The sequence below is a fragment of the Meleagris gallopavo genome, chromosome 1 (genome assembly GCF_905368555.1).
Source record: "Meleagris gallopavo chromosome 1, MGAL_WU_HG_1.1, whole genome shotgun sequence".
NCBI classification, from domain to species: domain Eukaryota; kingdom Metazoa; phylum Chordata; class Aves; order Galliformes; family Phasianidae; genus Meleagris; species Meleagris gallopavo.
The window spans coordinates 55,979,220-56,002,669 of record NC_139404.1 but is presented as its reverse complement, the minus strand read 5'-3'; the positions used below and the strand labels follow the sequence as shown (position 1 = coordinate 56,002,669).

Here is a 23,450-nt window from a genome sequence, read left to right as displayed (position 1 = left end):
TTGTCTCTGTGTGTAAGCTACATTCATGCTGAATCACAGCAGCATTCCTTCCTTTGGGCAGCAGGCACTCAGAGCCTTGTTGGGCTGTGCGCAAAGGAAATGTCCTCCTGAGGTTCCCTGCTGGGCTCAGATCTGCTCCCGAAGTAGGAGATGTAGTGATCTCAACTTCAACACGGATAATTACCAATTGTAGTTCCTGCCCCTTCAGTGATGCAGGTCTCTATTCAACCTGACCGAGGTCTGTAACCTCTGCTGGCTGCAAGTGCTCTCAGCCACTGGGCCTGCGTGTTGTGTGAAGTGCTGTTTGTTTTTCCTTCTATTCTTGCTAATGTTACCTGCAGTGGATGATGCAACCATGCCGACAGCCTGCTGTGGATGATGCAATCAGGCTGACAACCTGCTGTGGATGATGCAATCAGGCTGACAACCTGCTGTGGATGATGCAATCAGGCTGACAAGCAGAGATCATGGAGAGGTTCTAAGTCCAGGATGGAAAAAGGAGGGAAAACCTAAAACTACAACAAAATCGAATAGTGCACCCTAAAAACAGGCAGGCACTTGTTTGGATGTGGAGCTCGGGGGCACTGTGGATGAGCTACCCATGCTGGAGCCTGCATGCTGGGGAACATCCACTTGGCACCTTTCTCTAGGCTGTAGCCTTCTGTGCTTCAGCCATCTCAGCCCACAGTTCTGCTGAGTCCGAGGGCTTCAGGGAAATGTGGAGGAGTGAGTCTCTGGAGTTGGTTTGACAAGGGATGGCAAGAAGCAATACCAAAGATAAGTAGAAGTATATCCGTGCAGGAAGACATGAAGCTGAGCTGCTATAGGTGCCCGTAGTGGCAGATGATGTGGCTGTGGATGATGGGTGGCTTGGGAGGTTCAGGGTGGAATCTGGGAGAGGATTCTTCCAGGAAGGCGGTGCAGCACTGCACCTGGAACAGAGACTCCCCATCCTTGGGGGTTTTTAAAACTGAGCTAGAGAAATCCATGGCTGATCCGAGTTAGCACTGGTAACAGCCCTGCTTCTCATGGGGCACAGGACCAGCAGTGTCCAGAGATCTGTTCCAGCTGACACTTCTGTGACTGTACTTACATTAAAACTAAATAAACATGGTCTGATGTTGACTTAACCTTCCCAGTGAGCATGTTGATCTACTGTTATTGACATGCTTCTTCCTAGAATCTGATTCTCACTAAAAATGAGTGAAAATGGGAGGTGTCCTTCACGTTACCTGGAAAGGCACACGAGTTGGGTTTTTGGTTCTGTTCTTCAGGTGGAGGGAAAGCTGGCACAGGCAGCACACTCATTCCTATGATAACTCAGTGACACAATGCCATCCCTTACCAAGATCTGTAGATGCAATTGTTGGGATAAGGTTTTTGAGAGAATGATGTCTCCTTGCAGTCATGATCTGAATGGCCCTTCAGCACATGCTTCTGATGTGCCTTTGCACTTCAGCATCTGCTTTAGCAGGCTATAGTTAGTGAATGCTTAGGGAATCTGATGCCAGATGTTCATTCCCTAAAACATAAGTTGTAATAACATATTTCTGTTTCACTGCAGTCACAAAGCAGGACCTCTGTGTGCACAGCCTGGTGGACTCCTTCCAGACCTGGGGTTAAAGCTCTGCCTGAGCTGCTTCCTGTCGTTATCCTGTCCCTTTTGGTAACCACCACCCTTAACAAGTCCTCTCCCACCCCTTGCTCCCTGTTACCTGGGATGGATGGTCAGAAACCAAAGATGTGCATTCCTGTTTCATGGGGGATGAGGTAGTGTTTCTGGTCAGAGAAATCCTACTCATGCTCCTCCGCTCCATCAGAGGCACAGGGAATGGTGAGCAATTAATCTGAAACTCTGTGCAGTAAAACACAAATCTCCATAGCTTGAGAAATTCTGGATGAAAGCCAGTAAAGTTTAACAAGGAAATGTGTTCCCTCCAGCGTAATTGTGCGTTTGGCTTCTATTTTAATAAATGAGCAACAGCTGAACAGAGGCCAAAAGGAGAGTCCCACATCCTGAGGTATGTTCGATGCAGAGTCTGGGCCATGCATGCTTCAGGTACTGCAGTGGAACAGTTAGCACAAAATACTGAGGATTAACCATCAGTTAGACAGCTACATCAAAGATGAATAGCAATCATGAGTGTGTGGATAATCCCAGTGTGAAAGATTTCCTTTTTTTTTTTATGTTTAAATTTTCTTTTGAATTTCCTCAAGACAGGAAGAGAAAGAAGAAAGCCAGGCACTGTGATAGAGCCTTAGGGGAGCTGGAGGCCTGGAGTGATAAATCAGCAGCATTTCAGTGAGATTAAGGAAGAACGTAGCATAATATACGAGGCAATATGGAAAGAGGCATTTTATTACAATCAGTCCTGGAAGGATTCAGTTCCAGATGGTTAAAGTGGGGTTAGTTCAGGAACCTCCGTCAGATGGGGCTCGCCGTCCAACAATGTGCAGCATAGCAGGAGCAGGGGAAGGTTTCCTCTGCATCAACAAAACGTCTTGAGAAGGGAGAACTGTCTCCATGGCTGGATAAAGCAGCTTGAATTAGTGGGGAATGTCCTCTTTGTGAGTGCAGGCGGTGATGAGTGGGGCCACTTTGGCATTTCATAAGATGTGTCCTGTTCTTGTAGAACATTTCTAAGAGGATTTTGATGTTGGATTGTCATCCGAAAGCAGATGGAGGATAATGGAGGATGACAGGGCTGTTGTCCTAGCACTGATGGGGACGTTGGCCTTGATGAACTGCCCCCCCCCCATAGCAGCTCCTGGGCTGTGTGGCAGTCATAGAATAGAATCACAGACTCATAAATGTTTGAGGAGACCACTGAGATCATCCAGTCCAACCATCAACCCATCACCACCACATCCACCAAACCATGTCCCTCTGTACTAGACAGCACCTCTAACCCTTATGGGGACCTGTTTCCCCAGGGAACAGCCTGCAGCTTTCTTCTGGATAATCACAGAGTAGTAGTAGGAAGGAAGAATTTTTATAGCTCCCAGCTAGGGTAGGAGGTAAAGCAAAGACTTGGTTAATGGAGAAATTTCTCCTGCAAGAGCTAGGACTAGTTCCCTGTCAAAGACAGAACAGAACTCAGACCACAGCACTGATGAAGCACAACAAATCATCAGGAAGGGCAGGAATGTTGCTGTATTTCAGGATTATTATTATTTTTTTTAATTTTGAATGGTTGAAAGGAATTCTCATTTTGGGAAAAATTGGCCATGCTTTGCTACAGCATTAGACTTTTCTGTTAGATCTCTTCTACCAGATTGAAAAATTTAGATTTATTTTTGTTTGTGTTCCATCTTACACAGCTAAGAAAACAATTTCAAATAGGACAAACTGTCTTGTTCCAGGGAGGAGGTCTGATTTGGAGAGTGAAAACAGCTTGCTACTTGGAGTGCAGACTGCAAAAGAACAAAGCTCTAAGGACTGTTCCCTATGCTGTGCCCCACAAGAGAGGTTACTGAGCCAAGACGTTGGCCTCACAGAGCATCCTGCTATGCGTGACAGTTTCCTTGTGAAATCCTTTTTATCTGTGCCCCAGAGCCTGGTTTTCTGGGTGCTGGCCCTTTGGGAATGATGGGCAGGGAGGCAAGCGTTTGGGGGTATTTACTTCTTCTGTTTGCAAGGAGTACTGTGTTAGTTCTTTCCACAGGGATGCTGGTGCATCCTTCTGATAGACTTTAATAGCTGTTGCTGTGGAAGAAGAGTAGAGTCTGTTTTAGTCAGGTGCACGTCAGTCACGTATTTATGTTTTGCATATGTCACAGGTGACATGAAAGGAAGAAATCCTCATGAGCCAATGCTCCTGCGTGACTTTCATGGGAAATTAGTTCTGGCTGCACAGAAGCATGTTTCTTGTGGCAGCTGAGTGAAGAGTTACACTCAGATGCTCAGAAAAGTGGGATGACATCATGTAATCTGTACATCTTGTGAAGATAAATCAATGCTGCTATTTATTAAAATATATGCACTTGCAATGGCCTCTTTGGCAGACTGATTGTAATAAAGAATCTTAAAGTGAAGGTCAGAAATTCTGGTAGGAAGGAGCTCTGTAACAACATGAATGTTGCTGCTCGAAAACCAGGCTCAGTTGGAATAATTTCTAGCAAAAGAGTGGAAGGGTGGGTTCAACATTTTTAGGTTCTCAATTAAAAGATGATCATCACATCAGCAACGTGTCAGACTCATCAGTCTGTTTTCCAGAAATCGTCACTCTTGTCCAAAGGACAGCAGGAAGCCCCTAAATAATGTGACAGAGGTGGTAAGTGTGACCCAGGCCAAAAACCATTTTCCTGTCAGAGCTTAACAAAATGTTTTCATTAAGAAAGGAACATGAGGACATTCCACCATTCCACACTTCTCATAGATAACTCTCAAGGCTAAATTTGTGAAATAGAGAGGAGATATTGGAAATGATCCTTATGCTTACACCTATAGCAATCACCCTGCATTTATTGCTACAGCTCAGGCTGCAAGGATGAGCTGATTTATTAACTACTGTCCCTTTGGATTTCTTATCCAGGGTGGTAAAACAGCTGTAGAAAGCTGAAAAGAAGTCTAGGCGCACATCTTGTCTTTTCAGCCAGTTTCTTGTGTTCATTATGGTCTATAAACAAATATCTCTCACGTCTCCTAAATAGATTTGCTGATCGTGTTCCCAGAACAGACCACCACCAGCCTCATTAAAGCTTATTTATGCTACTTTCATGCATGAATAAAAAAACTCCCATTCACTGCTGATTTTATTTAGTTAGATCCTGTGCCTTGTGGCAGACATTGAATCAGAGTGACATTTATTGGCTCAAATAAAAAAAAAAGCAAGAACAGTGGGACCGCAGCGAACAGTTTGACACCTCTGTCGTTCGCGATGTGAAAAGGAAGGGGTTAACCTGTTCTTGGCTGTATTGTATTGATTGAGGCCCACGCAAAGAAAATACAGCTGTAAACAGTTAGGAGTGTTCCCTGGTAGGGGCTTTTTTTTGGTAAGTCATTGAACTGGGACTTTGGAGGTAGGAACTGTTGTTTCCCAGGGATGCCACCCGCTTCCTGCATGATAGGAGAGGAGGGAGGTCACTGCTTGCTCCAGATCCCAGCTGGGGATGGTGCTTTCTCTCTCTAATTTTTCTAACTTGCTTGTTTGTGTGGATAACTTCCCAGAAGAGTGACATCTCTCTGTGTGCTCATGGCTATGGGTCCTTCTTTCAGCTGGGGCCTCTAGGAACCACTACAGATAGCAAACACGGCTTCCCCTTTACGTTGATCTCCTTCATCTCCATCCATGCTACAGTGTCTGCAAGGTAAGATTAATGGCTTGGAAAGAGAAAAATCGATAAAAACAAAGAACAACGGAGTAAACTTGCAGCAGGTAGGAAGCTGTGAGATGGCTCTGTTTTCCTCCGGTCCCACTGGCTGCTGATTTCCAGCAAAGGTATTTTTGCACGAGAAGGATGTGAGCCTGTAGTTTAAGTCACAGGGTGAACAAAAAGCAGCTTTGTGCGTTTACTTCGGGCTAAGCACACTGTGAATATTCTTAAGCATCGCAACCAGGATTAACATCCCTGCATGTTAATGTGCCTGGAATTCAGCGAGAAGCAGAGCAGGAGAGCGGGTTCCCTGGGCACACTGCTAGGTGTCTCTTTGAACTGCTGTTAAACAGCTTTCTATTACTCTTGCTTGCTTCCCCCCTCTTCCTTCTTTTTTTTTCTTCTTTTTTTTTTTCTTTCCTTCAATAGCTCCTGGAAAAAGTCCTGATAGATTTCACCTTTCTGAAATTTACTGTGCTGTTTTGTCTCCAAGTACCCCCACATGGCAATAGTATGTATATAAAGAAAAGAGAAACACCATGTGGACAGAAGTAGAGAGTTTGTTATTTACAGTGGATCATTAACCTGGTGTGCAAATTTGACTTGATCTCTCCTTTTTTTATGCTCCCCCCTCTCTGTTGAATTTCAGAGCCCGTGAGGAGCTGCTGCCTTTTGCCGCCCCGGGATCCCAGCAAGGAATGGGAATCTGATGGATTGCAAATGCGCCCGCTTGGTTTAACCCCCAGCCAACCAGATAAGTGGCCTTTTAATTTTCTCACAGTCATTCTTTAGCCATATCTGTGCACAAAACATCTCTCTTTACACTGATTTCAATTCGCCCTCACAAACGAACGCTCTGTGCTTCTCTCTTCTGCTCAGAAATCCCAATAGCAGACAGCGGTGTTCGATGCGTGCTATTAATTGCCAGGAGCTGCTGCAGCCCGGGGAGCTGCGGGTCGGTGCCAGCCCCAGCCTCGGGCAGCCCCATGATGTTGTGGGCACCGGTTCCATGGTGCTGCTGCCATGACCCATCAGCCCGTGCAGTCCTCTGGGGCTCATTAGGGGCTTAATAACCAGACTTGGCTGGCTTGATAGGAAAGATGCTTGTGCAGGCTTGGCACGATCTCAGAGAAAGCAGCTAACGCCACTGGAAGGAGAGGGCTTTGTGCATGTGCTGTTCATCTGTGTGATGGGGGCGAAGCGATAGCCCCTGCTTCTTCCAGCAGGGAGATGAGCAAGGATGTGGGGCAGAAGCCCTCAGTTACACTGGGATTGTATGGGGAATGCAGAGCGGTGTCGTGAGTGAGCAGCAGCAGGAAACGTCCCCTCAGAACTGCGGGGACAGAGAATGCGGTCTGTCAGGAAAATGACTTTGGGTTTCTGTAGGTGACTGCTGCCTGCTCACAAACATGCTGATACAATTATTAAATAAGTTAAGAAAATGAGAAGATGTGGTTCTTTTGTAAAGTCTCTCTTTGCAATAGCATACAGTCGTGAGGCTGAGACAAATGTTTGCCATAACTGTGACTGACAGCATTAGAACAAAAAAACACAGAGGCAGAGCGTGCAAGGGAGGGGATGTGTGGCAGGCAGGAGAACATGACCCAATTCACTCCATGTCTGTCTCGTCTGCTCTAGCAGGGTTGATTAGTATCATAAAACACCCCTCTTGCTGCTGGGATAACTACAAACATGCTTGCTATAGCAAATTAGGCTGTGCTACTTGATATGAATTTGCCTTACCTACCTAAGTGGTTAGAGAGTTTCCTGGGGAAGACATCAGCCCAGAACAGAGGGAAAGTGGAGAACGATTCCTGCCACAAACTGACCCTGAGCACAGCCTGTGGACTCCATGTTCTGTCACTGATAGCCTGGAAACGAGGCTCATAACACTGCTGTCCTGGCAGCCAAGGGCCACTGAGTTGTGGGGAGAACAAGGGCTGGAGGGATGGAGTGGGAGTTCGCTGCAGCACAAGAGCTGGATCAAAGTCAGCCTACTTGATCCCTGGAGTGTATGCAGTTCTCTCTTTTCTTGGAAAAGCTCCTTGTTCCTGCTGTTGTTACCCAGAAAGGTTTTCATATTAATAGTACCAAAAGCATCTCTGGTATCAGTGACTGTCTGCCCTTTATCTTGCAATTGATAGCAGTAGTTATCCTTGGCTCTTCAGTGATCTGATAATAAAAGGGCTTGACATTATATTAAGAAACACTGATGAAACAAAGGCTTTGTGGTAAAGCTGCAGTCAGGGCTTCTTCGTGCATCAAAGATGAATAGGAAATTGAAACATATCATTTGTGTACCTCAATTAACAGGGCTGTTTTTCTCCTCTGAAAAAAAGAATAACATAAAAAAAAAAAAAAAAAAAAAAAACACAAGTGATTTCCAAGGTCTTGATTGCTAAGTTTGCAACTTGAAATATCCTTTCTGCCGCTGTGCAAATATCGGTGCTCACCCAAATTAGGCCCCATTAAATCAACCTGCAGTTTGTTTGCTGGGTGGATCTTGAGGTAGAGGAGGACTCCACAGATCTTGACAAATTGCTGCAAAAAGTCTTGTCCTGAACGGAAGAGCCCCAGATCCCTCACTCTCTCCTTGTCTTACAGGTGAACCTTGAAGACGGCTGAGGCGCTCCGTATCTCCTAAATGCATGCCCTTCCCCTGGGGGTAGAAGAGCAGTCATGGGGAAAGACAAGAAAAAAGAGGAGGCTGTCTTTCTGAGGAAAAAGATAACTTTGCTGAGGGCTTTCTCGCTTCTCATCGGCAGCATGGTTGGCAGTGGCATCTTCATCTCCCCCAAAGGAGTGCTGAAAAACTCAGGCACTGTGGGGTTTTCCCTGGTGGTGTGGTTTGCCTGTGGGCTCCTCTCCATGTTCGGTGAGTGGGAAGTGGGAAGTTGGGTTGGCCTTTGCTCGAGCACCCATCAGGTGAGGGGAGACAGCAAGATTGGAAGTGTAAGAAGTTGGGAGTGGAATAGAGCAAAATTTCCCTGTTCTGAGTGCCACAGAAGTAAAGGCTTGATAAGGCCGGGGGTTACCAGCACCTCTGCTGGGGCAGGCGAATGTCTGTTTGTCTGAAATGTTTTGGGTGAGTCTGGTGCTACCTCAGAGTGAGGAGATGGAACAGATATCAGTGCTCTCTGTTTGCTCTGCTGGTGGCTTTTAATGCCAGTCTTGTCTCACAAAGGGTTGACTTTTTGATGACATGTTAATTTCAGCTCCTCTGAAATAATGTAACTCTTACAGTTACCATGCAAAAAAAAGCCGTGGCTTTTAGTTTTCTTCATTAACTGTATACAAGCACCTTCTCAGCAATCCTGCAACAGTGCTGCTGGGAGAAGTGCAAGATCTCACAGCTCTGGGGAGAAAGCTGGTATTTATTTCAGAGGGTAACTTTAAAGTTCTTCCTCTTTCACCACTCGAAAAAAAACAAAAACAAAAGAAGAAAGGAAAAATACTCCATGTGGACAAAACACCCCGGAATGAGACATTTTTAAATGTGGCATTTAGAAACTGAGATGTTCAATTATTTACCTGGGAGTGATTGTGGTTCTTTCTCTTTGCTATGCCTTCCAGTATTTCAAGTTCCATGTGCTGCTGAGCATAGGCTGCCTTTACTACACATGTGTGATACAGCTTGTGTTGATTGGGGAAAGATCTATTTTTGCCTGAAGAAAAATCACAGATGCTCTTTTAACTGAGCTGAACAAAAAGTGATCAGGTGTGTGCTGGTCATGTAGCCCAACCCCTGCATGAGGAGGCATCCTTTGGTCTCCTCTTGTGACCTGGCTGCCTCTTTGTCAAGTTGCTGCTAAATTTTGTAGCTAAATTTGTTGTTTTGTTCTTCTAGCCCAACTTCAACAAAACACTTAAACACAAGCTTGAAGCATAGGAGACCCGCTGGGTTAAATGTGAGGGTCTGTCTACACTCAAGACTTTGGGCAGGGATTTGGCACAAATTCACAGAGAGGCAGAAAAGTCTGAGGTCTTTGCCATTGGCGTGACCATGAATGATCTATGTGGGAGAGGGGGGGCACAGCTGTACAACTCTGGGGCTCCTGCAGGGCTGCCCGAGCTGGGACAAGCAGGTGGGGTATCTCACCCTGTGGGTCATACCCCGATAGCACTCAGCTCCTTCGCGTGGGCATCGTGCTCAAAGACATGAAGCATTTATGATCTCTTGTAAAACATCCCCTGTCCACCGTATAGCATAGGAGAGAGGGGGCAACACAAACCTCCAGAGGTCAAAAGGGGTCTCTTGTAGTTTAGTGCAATGGTTCTTTCTCCTACCTTTCCACATGACTTCCCTGGAAAGTTGTATCATTAAACAAATTAGCAGAAAATTTCCTTCCTCCTGACAGAAGAGTGAACTGACTTCTAAACATCGTAACACACAAAAATGTGGAAAGGAATGGTTCTGCTAAAAACTGTTTTTCTTCCTCTGCTTCACTGCTTATTTTAAGCAGACTCCTTCAGGCCCTGAAAGGCACAGAGAAAAGAGGAAATCCAAAGGATGATTTACTAAGTTCATTTATACTCTAACTTTGCCAGGTGCCTTGTGTTATGCGGAGCTTGGAACAAGGATCACCAAATCTGGAGGACATTACATCTATATTTTGGAGACCCTGGGGCCTCTGCCAAGTTTCTTGTTTCTGTGGGCAGAGTTTTTTGCTATCAGGTAAGAGATTTTGTTTGTTTGATTTTTGCTGGGTGCTCTCTAGTTTGCTGCTGTGGTTTTTTTTGGTTTGCTGTTCAGTTATGGTGCCAGGTAACAGTCTAAGTAGTTTGTAAAGGAAATGGGGAAAAAAAACCCAACCAACTGGATAACTTTAAAGGCTGTCAGTGATAAAAGGAAGAAGACAGAACGAGCAAATAGTTGCATGTGTTCATTGTGATCTGTGCTTGAGGAATCTCTTTCTTCTCTCTTGGCAGCTGGTATCCTTCAAGAGCTGTGGTATTTTTTGGCCACTGAGAGCAAATGACAAGTTAGTTTCTGATTTTCTGCTTCCACTGTGAAGCTTCTCACATTCTTCTGTGGAAAAAAAAAAAAGCTTTCTGGCTTAGTCCCAAGTTAAATACCAAGTTAGAAATTTGTAAATTGCTTTTTTTTTTTCCACCTGAAAAAGCTAATCCTCCTCTCCCAACGGCCTGTCCTCCATGTGCGCTGAGATGAAGCAGGACACATGAACCATGCAGCACTGCCGTGTGTGATTAATCTCAACTTTTGTTTTTGAGTTAAGAATTAATCTTCTTGCATCTGTGCCTCTTAACCTATTTACTGAGAAAAGCTGTGAAAAAGATGACAGGATCCGCGTGCTAGGGTGGGTCTAAGCACTACAAGGAAGCTTTGCTCCCTCTGTCCCACCATGTTGAGGCCATCCACAGAGCCAAGTGTGACCCTGCCTGGTTCCCTTCCCCAGGCCCGCCAACAGTGCTGTGGTCTCTCTGGCATTTGGTCGCTACCTGCTGGAGCCATTTTTTGCCCCCTGTGCAGCACCTGTCCCTGCTGTGAAGCTCGTCTCTCTCCTGGGCTACTGTAAGTACAACCCTCCATGCCACATCTCAGGGCCTCTCTGCCTCAGCCTTCCTATGTGGTGTTATCTTCTGGGATTGGGGCCCAAGACCTGAAGGCATTCTGTCTGCTTCTCTTGCTCCAAACACCCTCTCTGGGAAGATGCACTTTTGTCCCCACCACCCTCAACGCAAGAGCATTTCCTCCTGCATGTGCCAAGCATGGGCTGCAGCATGGTCTCCTCTCCAGACGCAGTCCTCACCCTCAATTCCTGGAGCGTCACCTGGAGCGCACGGCTGCAGACGGCCCTCTCCTTCGTCAAGCTGCTGGCCCTCATGCTCATCATCGTGCCAGGGATGATGCTGCTGGCCCAGGGTAGGTGGTGTCTGGATGTACACAGCTCAGGGCTGAGTGTGGGATACTTGGCCCACGTCTGTGGGCCTGGTGTTCCCGGCTCAGCTTTCTCAGCAGGTTTTTCACAGAATCACAGAATGGCCTGGGTTGGAAGGGACCTGAATGATCGTGAATCTCCAACCTCCCTGCCACATGCAGGGCCACCAACCTTCCCATTCAATACTAGACCAGGCTGCCCAGGGCCCCATCCAACCTGGCCTTGAACACCTCCAGGGATGGAGCATCCACAGCCTCTTGGGCAGCCTGTTCCAGCACCTCACCACTCTCATAGTAAACAACTGCCCCCTGACATCCAACCTAAATCTCCCCTCCCTCAATCTAAAACCATTTCCCCTTGTCCTGCAGTTATCTACCCTTTCAAAGAGTTGACTCCCCTCCCGTTTGTAGGCTCCCTTTATGTACTGAAAGGCTGCAATGAGGTCACCCTGCAGCCTTCCTTTCTCCAGGCTGAACAAACCCAGCTCTCTCAGCCTGTCTTCGTAGGGGAAGAGCTCCAGCCCTCTGATCATCTTTGTGGCCCTCCTCTGGACCCTCTCCAACAGCTCTCTGTCTTTCTTGTACTGGGGGCTCCAGACCTGGACACAGTACTCCAGTGTTTTTTGGGAATGAGTGGGGCTGTATGAGCCCACTTGGGCTGACAGAGGCACACTCCTCTGCTGACCCCTTCCTTTGGGGTACCCACTGTCAGCATGTCTTGAAACCCTTTCAAAGCAGTGCAGATGCCATGGACACGGGGGACATGTGACAGCATCCCCTGGTGTACTGAGCCTTTCACAGCCCTGTAAGGAGTTACCAGCCCCCAGCTGAGCCCTGGTAACTGCATTTCTACCCTTCCAATGGCTTCAGCTGATGCTTTTTACCCCCTAGTGGAAATAGGCAGTAACGTAGTAAACTTACAATGGACTTATGCACGATTGTGTGCTCATATCCAGAGGAAAAGAAAACATAAGATAAAACCTCCCAACGATATCTTCTGGGATTGATACAAGAGTACTGGCTTTAATCCAAGTCTCAGTTTATAGAAAAGCCCATGGCATTCACACTCAGGGGATGAAGCCGGCTCTGTCTCCACACTATTTCCTTCCTCTGCAGAGGAAACAACAAAGGCAGGAGGATCAACATTCATGTTTCTTTCTGATGTCTGGTGCTGGCTCCTTTGAATGCACAAAAACCCCCTTGGGCAGGCAGCACTTTTGAACTGAAGGTCTGCCCTGCAGCTAGAAATCCAGAGCCATTATTGTTAGGAATGCCTTCAAATGGCAATCTGGATCCCTGGCACAGTCTTCCAGTGAGGAGGATAAGTGCCGGTGACATCTGGAGAGAGAATCCACCGAGAGACTCCGGGATGACAGGTTGTGTTTAATGTGACTCATGGGGGACTCTAAATCACTCATTAATATATTGCAGACAATAAATCCTTTTTATGTGCCATCACTTATAAGCAGTCAGTTTAGAGTATAAAAAGACTACCCCAATAGGCTCATTCCATTTTCTACATTTGTTTTCTTCAAATCCATTTATTTTTTTTTTTAACTTCATTTTTGTTCTTGTTTTTAAATGAGTCTTCCTTGCTCCCCAGCCTCTCCCTGCTCTCTTTGCTTACACTCTTGTTCTTCCCCCTGCCATTACCCTCCCCTTCGACTGGGATTTGTTTCAAAGCCTTGCTGGACCAGTGCTCCACACCCCATGCCCAACTGAGGTGCCTCACTGGGAGGAACAACCACACAAACTTTGTGCCTCTTTCTTTTAAAGACATTTTGAAATGGAAAACAAACACAGACATGGAACCCAAACTTAGGGCCACTTGGATTTGAAAATGTTGGAAATACAACTCCTTTTGGCTATGCTCTTGCTGCTCTTCCTTCAGATAAGAGGCTGCTCCATGCTCTTGCCTGCATCTCCTTATTTTTCTGAGGTCTGATAAAATCTGCCCCATAACCAAAATCCTGACTTTGATCTGTACATTTTTTTTTTTCTTTTCTGAAGAATGGCTTTGTAAAACTGACCATTCCTCTTCCACTTCTTGGTGCTGGCCCAGATTTATTTCAAGCAGAGCACTTTTAGGAAAACTGGAGGAGCTGGTAAAATGCACTTTGATCCAATCACCTCTACTTTTTATTACTGCATTTGTTTCGCCCCCTGTGTCCCCACTTCCCCTCCTGCAGGGCCATTCCCACGCCAGTAACCCCTCTACTTGGTTCCCATGCTCTGCACAGCGTGGGGCCAGGGGAGCTGCATTAGCTGCCTTGCTGGCTGCACAACATCAAACAGAGCCAACATCCGGCTGTCAGTAGATGGGGAGACGGGTCAGCCCAGGGAATCAGAGCTGGGCTGTAAGAAAGGATGGGAGAACTCAGATTTTCTTCTCTCCATGATCTCCCACTTCCAGACAGTGCCTTTCCTGACTTATCTCTTGTAGCTGAACAGGAGAGGATAGTTTTCTTCTGTCCCTGTCTATGCCAACACAGCACTGCAAATTAAAACAATGCAACAAATCTGAATACCTGGCCCCCGTGATGTCACACACACCTCTCCCAGGTTTGGGCAGATAGTACGCAGCCCGCGGGAAGGATGTCCATATCTGATGCATCTGTTGTTTTTTTCTCCTCTGTAGGCCACACCAAAAACTTCCAGGATGCTTTTGACAGGCAGTCGCTGGTTCCAGATAAGCTGCCCTTGGCTTTTTATGCAGGCATGTTCGCATATTCAGGCTGGTAGGTGTGATGGGGGGGCAACTCACTGACGGTGCGTCACTGTCCGAGAGCTGCTTCAAAGCCTCTCCTTGTTTCTGCACAGGTTCCAGACCAGCTTTGTGCGTGAGGAGTTGGTCAGACCCGAACGGTAAGGCTGGAGAAGTAGATGGCTTCTGTGCCTCAGTCCTGGGCTACCACTGCGTCCCTAAACACCAGCAAACAAAACAGGAGGAAATAAGTCTGTGGGTTCACCAAACCAACAGCAGCTGCAGTCTACAGTAACATGATGAGAAATGAAGAGATAACAGCTTGTTCACTGCGTGTCTCTCTTCCCCTTTCTTACAGAAACATCCCCCTGGCTGTCATTGTGTCTGTGATCACCGTCATTATGGGGTATATGCTCACCAACATCTCCTATTACACTGCGCTGGGAACACAAGATGTTCTGGCTTCTCCAGCTGTGGCTGTGGTGAGTTGTCACCCTACTGATAGTTGTCTTTAGTGTGGTCGGTTTATACTGAAGGGGGTGGTGTTGACAAGGGTCTAGGAGATAGTTTTCCTCATAGAAGTCTTTTGTTTTTCTTTGTTGTTTCTCTGAATTATTGGAAAACATTATCTTCTAGTCTTTCCTAAAAGATAATGAAAAAGAACCCGCAGATAAAGGGCTGGAGGGCTGGAACACCTCTCTTAGGAAAGGTTGAAGGAGCTGGGATTGTTCAGCCTGGATAAGAGAAAGCTCCAGGAGACCTCACTGAGGCCTTCCAGTACTTGAAAGGAGCTTATAAGCAGAAGGGGAGCTGACTTCTTACATAGGCTAATAGGGATAGGACAAGGGAGAGTAGCTTTAAACTAAAAGAGCAGAGATATAGGTTAGACGTTAGGAAGAAATTCTTTACTAGAGGGCAGTGAGGCACTGGCACAGCTGCCCAGAGAAGCTGCGGTGCCCATCCCTGGATGCACTCAAAGCCAGGTTGGATGGAGCCTTGGGCAGCCTGAGCTGCTGGGTGGCAGCCCTGTCCATGACAAGGGGTTGGGGCTGGGTGGGCTTTAAGGTCCCTTCCAACCTAAGCTGTTCTATGAAGAGATAACAGTAGAAAAGGCAAGATTTTGAGTTGTATTTTACTCCTTCATTGGAGGAAGTTTTTTCTGCTTGAATCTGATCTTACCTAGAGATCACTACATGTTCCTGCAGTCATGATTGCTCTTCTTCCAGAGTTTTGTGCAGCAAGCCTGCACAAACCTTATCTCAGTGGTCCCTGTCCTCGTTGCACTGTCCTGCTTTGGCACTATGAATGGAGGAATCCTCACATTTTCAAGGTCAGATCCCGCAAAATGTATTGCATTTTGGCTTAATGTTTTGGAGGGAAGCACCAATAACCTGTGTACGTGACAATCATTTGAATGGCATTTTGTGAGAAAACCAAGGCCTTTGACTCCCAACACATAAGCTGCAGGACACTGCTGGCTGTCTAGAGGTGTCTTCCTCCCTTTCCTGGCCAGGTCTACACTCTCTCTGGGTGGCCAAAAAACCAAGATTTTTACCTGCCCCCACACTTTATACTTCAGCTTGAAGTAAAATTTCAACGTGAACTACAAGCTTTGTTGACATGGCAGCTGCTCAGTGAAGCAAAGTCATTGTCTGCTGGCTTCATCCAGCGCCTTTGCTGCAGGGCACAAGTCTGAATGTTATGAGGACCTCTGGCTAAAACAAGCGCTCCCTGGAGAACTTTGCTTTGAGTTTGGTGAAACATTATCAGGGCCAGGTCATTCCCAAAGCAATAGCTGAGGCTCAACAAGCCTTGTTGGAACAATAATAAGAACTTTGTTCCGTGGAAAAGTTATCTTGCCAACTCCACTGGCGACTATACTGTGTCCTTGGGGGAGCCTTGAAATTGGAGAGGAGGGCAGAGCTCATGGAAAAGTGCGTCCTCCTGGTCCTGAGGAGCTGAGCAAACTCTCTGGAGCCAGCTCCATTTCACAGCTTTGATTGCAAAAGGAAAGATCATTTGATATGAAAGGGATGTTTCAAAGCACAAGAGCTACTGAGTTATTTGATCTGCTACCCTCAAGCCTTGTATTAAACGTGGTGAGGAGAATCCCCCTGCTTAATGTCCCTAGCTAGTGATTTTCTTTGAGATGGGAAGTCCCTGGAGAGCGCAGAGGTTCTACATGTTTCTGTCATCCTTCTCTCCCCCTTCCTGGCATCATTAACATAATCACTGCAGAAGGGACATATAAACAGTGATGGGGCCTCCCTGGCTGATGGCCAGCCACACCCCAGCAAAACCACAGAGACAGCAATAAACCAGTTACACACTTGTGCCCCAGCTGCTTTGGGCTCTGTTCCAGCCCAGCTGATGCTCTGGCATGGTGTGTTTGTGGATATTAAGTTTATAAAATGCAATGCTCTCTCCTTAATTACCCTTTCACAATTCAGAGGAGGAATGGAGGCAAGAAGCTCTCTGCTGTTGTTTCGTAGCTTGCCCTTTTTGTACAGTCATCTCTGTAATACACAAAACTACTTTCTAACAATTGGCAAGAGACTTTCTCTGCTCTTTGAGGAACTTGTGCTTTATTTATCTCTCTCTCTAGTTTATGTATATCTCTATGTAGTTTATATTTATAGACAGAGACATATATATTATCCCTGGTATATAGCTGCTCCTGTGGCACAGCCAAGCAGGCTTTCCTTGATCTTAAGCCTAGTCTCCTTTTGGGATGAGCATCAGGACTGACAACCCCTCTTCATGAACTTGCCAACCTCGCTTCTAAAGACTTGAGGTTTGTGGCCCCTCCACTTCCTACTGGCTTGTTTCTACTTCCAGCCTCAACACATTCATTTTCATGCTGTGCTCAACTAAAGGTCACTACTAACTAGTTACCTACAGGGACACTACCAGTGGTGGGCTCTGCATCATGCCGATATAAATGGTCCTTGAAGAACTATGCAAATCTTTGGAGATTTTTTTCCCAAATCCACTGAAAAGTGATGCTAAATGCAGCACTGTGGCCTTACAGAGCAGATTTGGAAAGATGAGATCAGTCCAGCTATTGATCTTTTCATTTCTAGTGCAGATGTGGGATAGTGATGCACAGAGCTCCCTGTCTTTTCCTAGGACACTGTTTGTGGCCTCCAGGGAAGGGCAATGGCCTCCTCTCTTCTCCATGATCCACATTCGAAGACATACACCCCTTCCTGCTGTCATGCTGATGGTAAGGAGAACTGCCTATCTCACTTCTTGCAGTCTTGGCTTTCTTGTTTTACATGGCAATCTGCAGAGCCTGGAGAATCTGAGAAGTTTTAAAGGATGTTGAGACACTGTCAGTTTGCAAAAAAACAAGTCCTCTCGTGTCAGTAGTAGGACTCAAACCCACTGTCTCCACCTTGTTTTCTTGAACAAATTCTTTCAAAGTACTGTCCCTACCATCTGCCATAGTTGCCGCCTGATATTTTCTATGGGAACTTCTCGGCCAGCCTTTGGTTACTTGAAAAACTGAAATTCCTAGGTTAGTGGAAATGCAGGGAATGCACATTTGTGGAGAGGCTCTCAGATTTGGGTTGTTCCTCCTCTGCTTCATCTTTTTTTCCTAGCAATGGTCCATCATAACACTGCCTCTTGCATCTTGGTTGACCTGCTAGAAGCTTAGCAAATACTTCTGTGTGAAGCCTTTGTACCACAGGCTTTTGGGTCATGCATGTTTGAATTGCCACGCCTAGGACATAGAGCACCAACAATGCTGTTGGTCTTCATCCTTTCTGTAGCACCATAATTTTGTATTTAGAACTTTGACCAGCACTCTTCAGTCTGTGAGAGTGCTTTGCAACATGTTTGGTGACCTGTGAAATGTTGGATCTGTGAAGTAGCTACCTGTGATTGCAGGGGGCTGGAGGAGGTGATCTGTATCACCCTTCCCTGTCTGAGGACAATAGCAAGGTTTAATTGACCGTATTTCATCTTCACAATGCTCAGTTCCCTTTGGTTACTGCCATGGTGTGTATTGGAGATATCTACCATCTACTGAACTTCTTCAGCTTCTCCCGATGGCTCTTCATAGGCTTAGCCACTCTTGGGCTCATTGTCCATCGCTACCGTCACCCGGAGCTGCAAAGTCCATTCAAGGTAATTTGTGGCTTGTATCTAACAGCCTGGAACACATGCCTGTCATTTTTCTCTCTATTTATGTATCCTTTTTCAAAGAATTAGAGCATTATGTGGCTGTGATTGCCTTTAGGCTCTGAGGGCTCTAAATCCCTATTTCTCTGTAAGGCATGTAGGAAAATCCCAAGGTTGATTGATGTGCCCAAACAACTAGATGTGGTAAATTCTATTAAAACCAGTTCTACGTGGGGCCAGCAGTTGCAGCTGAAGAGTGACAGCTTGCTCCAGGGGACAAGGTAACAGGCTGGGAACTGCAGAAGGCAATTCTCATGCTCTCCTCTCTGAGGCTGCAGGGAAGGACCTTTGCCTGGGTGTGATGTCAGTATCAGGTATGTCTTAGCCCTAGTGAGGAGCGGAATGTGTCATGAGGAAAAGAGCATTGCCAGATGGAACATGGGAGCAAACCTGACTTATAGGAAATCATCTCCCAGTACAAAACTATCGTACAGTGTTAAACAGCTTGAGCACAGCTCGCTGAATCCCCTGCCACACACAGCCTCTATGGGATATTGGCTGAACTACAAGTACAGGCAGCCCAAGGGGTTTGAGAAACTGCCTCATGCATGGTGGTGCTTCCGTGTGCACAGCTCCAGCACATTTGGAATGCATGAAACCTGTGGCCATAAGCAATGAAAAGCATTAGAAGAGGACAGAGGGGAAGCGAGTAGCCGAGGGAGTTCAGTTTCCCACTCCTCAAGGGGAAGCTGGAGGACGCCCTGTCCCCTTTCTCCATTCCTGGACCTCTTTGCTGGCCGCTGGGGTCCTGCTCGTGGGGAGTGCTCAGTCCCTAAAGCTGGCATGGCTTTTAGAGCCCCTGCTCGAGGCAACTCTCCCCCTGCCAGATAATCTGCAGGCAGCATTTGGCTGGGGCCATGCACAATGTGTTCCCCTCTCCAGTCACGCCTGCATGCTGCCTCCAGCCTGTTCCTGCAGAGGAGAGGAGACCTCTGAGGCCACAGGCACTGGGCAGCTGATCAGCCAGAAACTCAGGGAAAAGAAGCACTTTCCACCACTCCCAGGGCTCCTCCCCAAGCTGAGTGAGGCCTGATGCAGAATTTGGAGTAGTTTTTCTTCTTGGTGTTTGCTAGAGACAGCATATTTAGCACAGACCTTGAGGCTTCTGAGCTTGCTCACTGGCTGACTCATGCAGTCACCCAGATTCAGATTTTTAATAAGTTTGATTTTTTTTCTTTTAAAATAGTATTCTTGGGAGAGATGTATCACTGAGTAGCGCTGGTGATGTTTTTACTTGCTAAGAATCTGTTTGAGATAGAGCTTTGAGTTTTTAATAATTCCTAAGAATGGGAGTGAGGAAGATGATGGCATTTTGGTCAGCTTGGTGGTCTCTTCCTCTCTCTCCCCATTTTTTAGGCCCACCTCAAACCCAAAGTATGGTTATCTGCAAGAGCAAAGAACAGTGCGGATGTGATGTGTGCGTGTGCTGCTCTCCAGTGGTCAGAAATATTTCTTCGTCCAACAGCAGTTTGCTTACAGAGAACAAATAATAAGATAAATATAAGAAATTGTGCTGGTACTTTTCTCCTGCAGAATTTTAGTTGAAAATGGTAAGAAAGCACCAGCAAGGGGAGAGAGCAGTCCCCTCATGCATCTTCCAGACAGATGTGCTGTGTGAATATGTGCACGTAGGAGATGCTGGCAAAGGATGCTCAGGCTGGAAAGGCAGTGAGAGCATGCAAGTTTGGCAACTGGACAGCTGCCATCACTAGAGCAACTGATCTCCCCCAGCTCAGTATGGTCAGCATCCAAAATATGATCTGTGTTACAAAGAAAAGAGATTGTCACCCTAGGTGAGGTAAGCAGCTCCTTTACTCTATCAGATGTGGTGAGGAGTAATTTGGCTGAGGTCAGATCTAAAGAAGAAGGAAATGTTTCACAGCTTCTCACTTCAGTTTTACCCTCCAAATAACACAGATGAATTGACTCACCCAAAAGAATGAGGCTGAAGCACTGAGTGCTGTTCTGGTCTTTCAGCAGAGTGTCACTGAAAACCGCATTCTTGGCACAGGTGCTGCAGAGCTGGGTGTCTGGTTTATCCTGTGTTGGTTGCCATAGGCCTCAGGCAGGCTGGAGGCAGCTCAAAGTGAGTCACGAGTGTTATGACCAAAGATCGGCTTGTTTCAAAGGGATTTTGCTCTTGGCATCAGATTTTCCATCAGCAGTTGCCACAGGTGACGAGTTTAGGGGTGTGTGTGTGTGCACATGCACACGTGCTGTACACAGAATGAGCTGCTGCAGTTGACTTCCCCCCAGCATGATGTGTGGTTGCAAATGAGGTGAGGCTTCTGTCTGTGCACATGGAGGGAGGCATGCACCTTGCAGGGCACTCTGGGCTCCAAGGGTGGCATGAGAACACTTTTGTTCTCTGCATCCTACTTGTTCACAAAAGACTGTACAGAAATAGTGTGCAGGACAGATTTTTCTCATCTTTAAAATGGATACATGACTATAGCTTGTGCTGGCTGGTACGATCAGTTTTGCCTGTGCTCTTTTCCCCAGGTCCCCCTGTTTGTTCCAGTCTCTTTTACCATCATCTGCCTCTTCACAGTGGCAATGTCTATCTACTCAGACCCTGTAAACATTGGCATTGGATGCACCATAGTTTTAAGCGGCTTTCCAGTCTACTACCTTGTAATCCATAGGAAAATGTCAAATCGCTGCCACAGACTGCTCTGTAAGTATGCTCTTGGGTTTCAGTATTCTTGACCTAAGCACGCTCAGGGGTTGGGTGGTCGCTTGGGATCATACTAATAATCCAGCCTAATCTTTGTAGAAAAGCTAGGGTTGAGGTCTAGATCCAAGCAGATTGGCACTGTCATATCTTCATCATATCTGTGGGATGAGTATTTCTATCAAATTTGGATGAAACTGAACAAAAAATCAAAAGCTGATGTGGACAGAGTGAGGGGCTGACACTGTAGCCTCTTGTAAAAACATTTCCTGAAAGGCTGGGGAGGGGAGTAGTAGGAAAAGATGGTGCAGGCTGCCTGGTGGGAGGGCCACGTGTTTAATGGTATGGGTTTAGGTTAGATGTGGGTATGGAAATGAAGTACCTTTCCTCCCATGCAGTGCATGGCACAGGCTTAGGTGTAGCTCTGGTGGCACAAGAACAGTGATTTATTCTAAAACAAGAGCCTGGTTTCGATTTTAACTTCTAATTTCAATTATGAATCTTGAATTTTTTTGATTTGGTGTTGGGCTGAGATATATTGGTAACTAGTGAACAGAAAAAAGCGTACAGCAAAAAAAAGAAAACAGATTCAGTCATCTGCTAACATAAAATACTTCATCCATCCTGTGCCAAGTTCTGATTTTTACCATAGCGTAGGATATTGTCCAGATTAAACTTTCTTTTTTTTTCCCCTTCAGATTACCTTACACACAAACTGCAGCTACTGTTGGAAGTAGTCCAACAAGAAATCAAGACGTACTGAGGAAACCATCAGAACTTACAGGAGAAGATATAATCTACTTGCTACACGCCTGATGCCTTTGATCCTTCCAAACACAAGCCATGCTCTTATTCATTTAATCACTGCAAATGAGGATGAGCCTGAGCCAAAACCTTGCTGCAAGCAGCCCTAAGCTTGCCATTTGGGATCTGATGAGCAAGTCACAGCTGCTTCTGTCCTTTTCTTTTTTAGCAGAACAATCTAATTCTCTGAAATAAGCTTTCTTTGCTTTCAGAGTGTCTTTGAAACAAAGATCCAGATTCTGCAGTCTAGCCCAATCCTCAGCAAATTATATATTATTTTTTAATTTCCTAACTTGGCAAATAGAGAGCCTACAGCAGAACTAGAAACTGGCTACATGGAAGTCAAGCACAGGATTTAAATTGAAGTCTAGGTCAGGCTGAACGGGGCTCTGAGCAATCTGATCTCACTGTAGGTGTCCTTGTTCACTGCAGGGGCATTGGACTAGATGACCTTTAAGGGTCCCCTCCAACACAAGCAATTCTATGGTTCTATGACTCTATGAAATGTGTAGCAGCCATGTGCAATGATGCTGTGGGGAAAGATTATAGAGGGAAATGGGCAAGGAGTGCAAACCGGAGGTGAAGTACATGCGGATGAAAGCAGGAGGTGGGTGGGATAAAACTTCACTCACCAGGAAGCAAAGATTTGGGTTAGTGGGAAGATATTTGAAAATCATTTGAAATTCAAATCATGAGCTAAGAAAACTCAGAATGTTTTATTTATTATTGTATAAGTGAAATAACTCTATTTTGCTTCGAAATAATACTTCAATTTTGAATTTTATTGCTTTGAAATGATATTTCAGAATGTACTGACACAGTAAAAAATATATATTAAAAAAATAGCTAAATACCCCAAAGCAGAGTTCAGAATAGGCTTTGATTCTTTCCCCAGGCCCCCACCTCACCTGGTACCACCAGTGAAGCTGGAAATTCAGCTTTTGTCCCAACAGCAGTGAAATATGATTCTCCTTTTGTTAGACAAAAGCAGTAATGAGTCGTGGGCAGATTCCTTATTAAGTGTACCTTTTGGTGCTGTAGGAAGACATGAAAGACTTCAGGTCTGAGCTTTAACTTCAAATCTACAGCTAAAAGATTTGCTGAATCAATACAGAAATGCTCATTTGAACTACTGGCATCAGAAAGGTTTCTGTTGTTGGATTACTTCAGTTTACATTATGAATATTGTGAAGTTAAAAAGATAAAAGAACAATTAGCTATTTCCAATCACTTAAGTGTTAATCTTTTCCTAAAAGATTGGAAGCAGCATCCTGAGCCTCATCTGATGGCCCTAGAGAGAGGAAGAGCAGAATGTGAAGCATTTGTAATCTACCAAGCATTCATGCACTTAGAGTAATGCCAAAGTAGCATTTATTCACCAAAACATGTAAAATGCACAGTCAAGGACTAGAAATAAATAAAGGCTTTGGTTTTTTTCTTCCTTTTCTTCTTTTTCTTCTTCTTCCTCTTCTTTTTCCTTTTTTTTCTTTTTCCATTTAAAAAAAAATCATTTTTTCTTTCCTTCCTCCCCCCCCCCTTTTTTATTTTCCTCCAAAGCAACTTAGAATTGCTTTTTCTTGTTGAGACTATTTCCTGTTATTGTGTGAAACGGAGCTGAGAGAGGAACACCATGGCTACGGGGCTCATCCTCCCCCTCTGACAAGTTAATGTACAACAGGAATTACTGGAGAAGCCATCACAGCTAGGGAAGAAGGTGCTGCCTTCAAGTGGCAGTGGGGTTTGCAGCGAGATTTGGGGTATTTTCCTGCATCATGAGGTGCTGTCAGTCTGTTCCCATGCTGTAAGCTTGCACTGTAGCATCAGTATACGCACGCCAAACCTTGGAATGGTCTGAAACTGTGACA

At 45.8% G+C, this 23,450-nt stretch overlaps 1 protein-coding gene across 9 annotated transcripts; it reads left to right on the top strand.

The window, feature by feature from the left end:
• Positions 1 to 4,976: 4,976 nt before the first annotated feature.
• On the top strand, positions 4,977 to 23,019 carry LOC100548731 (cystine/glutamate transporter-like). Of its 9 annotated transcripts, none has more exons than XM_085228557.1 (14): positions 4,977 to 4,995; positions 5,219 to 5,310; positions 5,966 to 8,191; positions 9,865 to 9,991; positions 10,734 to 10,849; positions 10,988 to 11,200; positions 13,854 to 13,953; positions 14,036 to 14,080; positions 14,278 to 14,401; positions 15,146 to 15,249; positions 17,049 to 17,145; positions 17,904 to 18,053; positions 20,610 to 20,784; positions 21,480 to 23,019. In XM_085228557.1, the coding sequence occupies exons 3-14, from the start codon at positions 7,996 to 7,998 to the stop codon at positions 21,542 to 21,544; spliced, it is 1,512 nt and encodes a 503-aa protein (XP_085084683.1). In that variant the 5' UTR covers positions 4,977 to 4,995; positions 5,219 to 5,310; positions 5,966 to 7,995; the 3' UTR covers positions 21,545 to 23,019. The 9 variants fall into 9 exon arrangements, with proteins under 9 accessions (XP_085084683.1, XP_085084674.1, XP_085084666.1 ...); XM_085228548.1 differs by lacking the exon at positions 4,977 to 4,995 and adding an exon at positions 5,006 to 5,022; XM_085228540.1 differs by lacking the exon at positions 4,977 to 4,995 and adding an exon at positions 5,053 to 5,115.
• Positions 23,020 to 23,450: the final 431 nt, after the last annotated feature.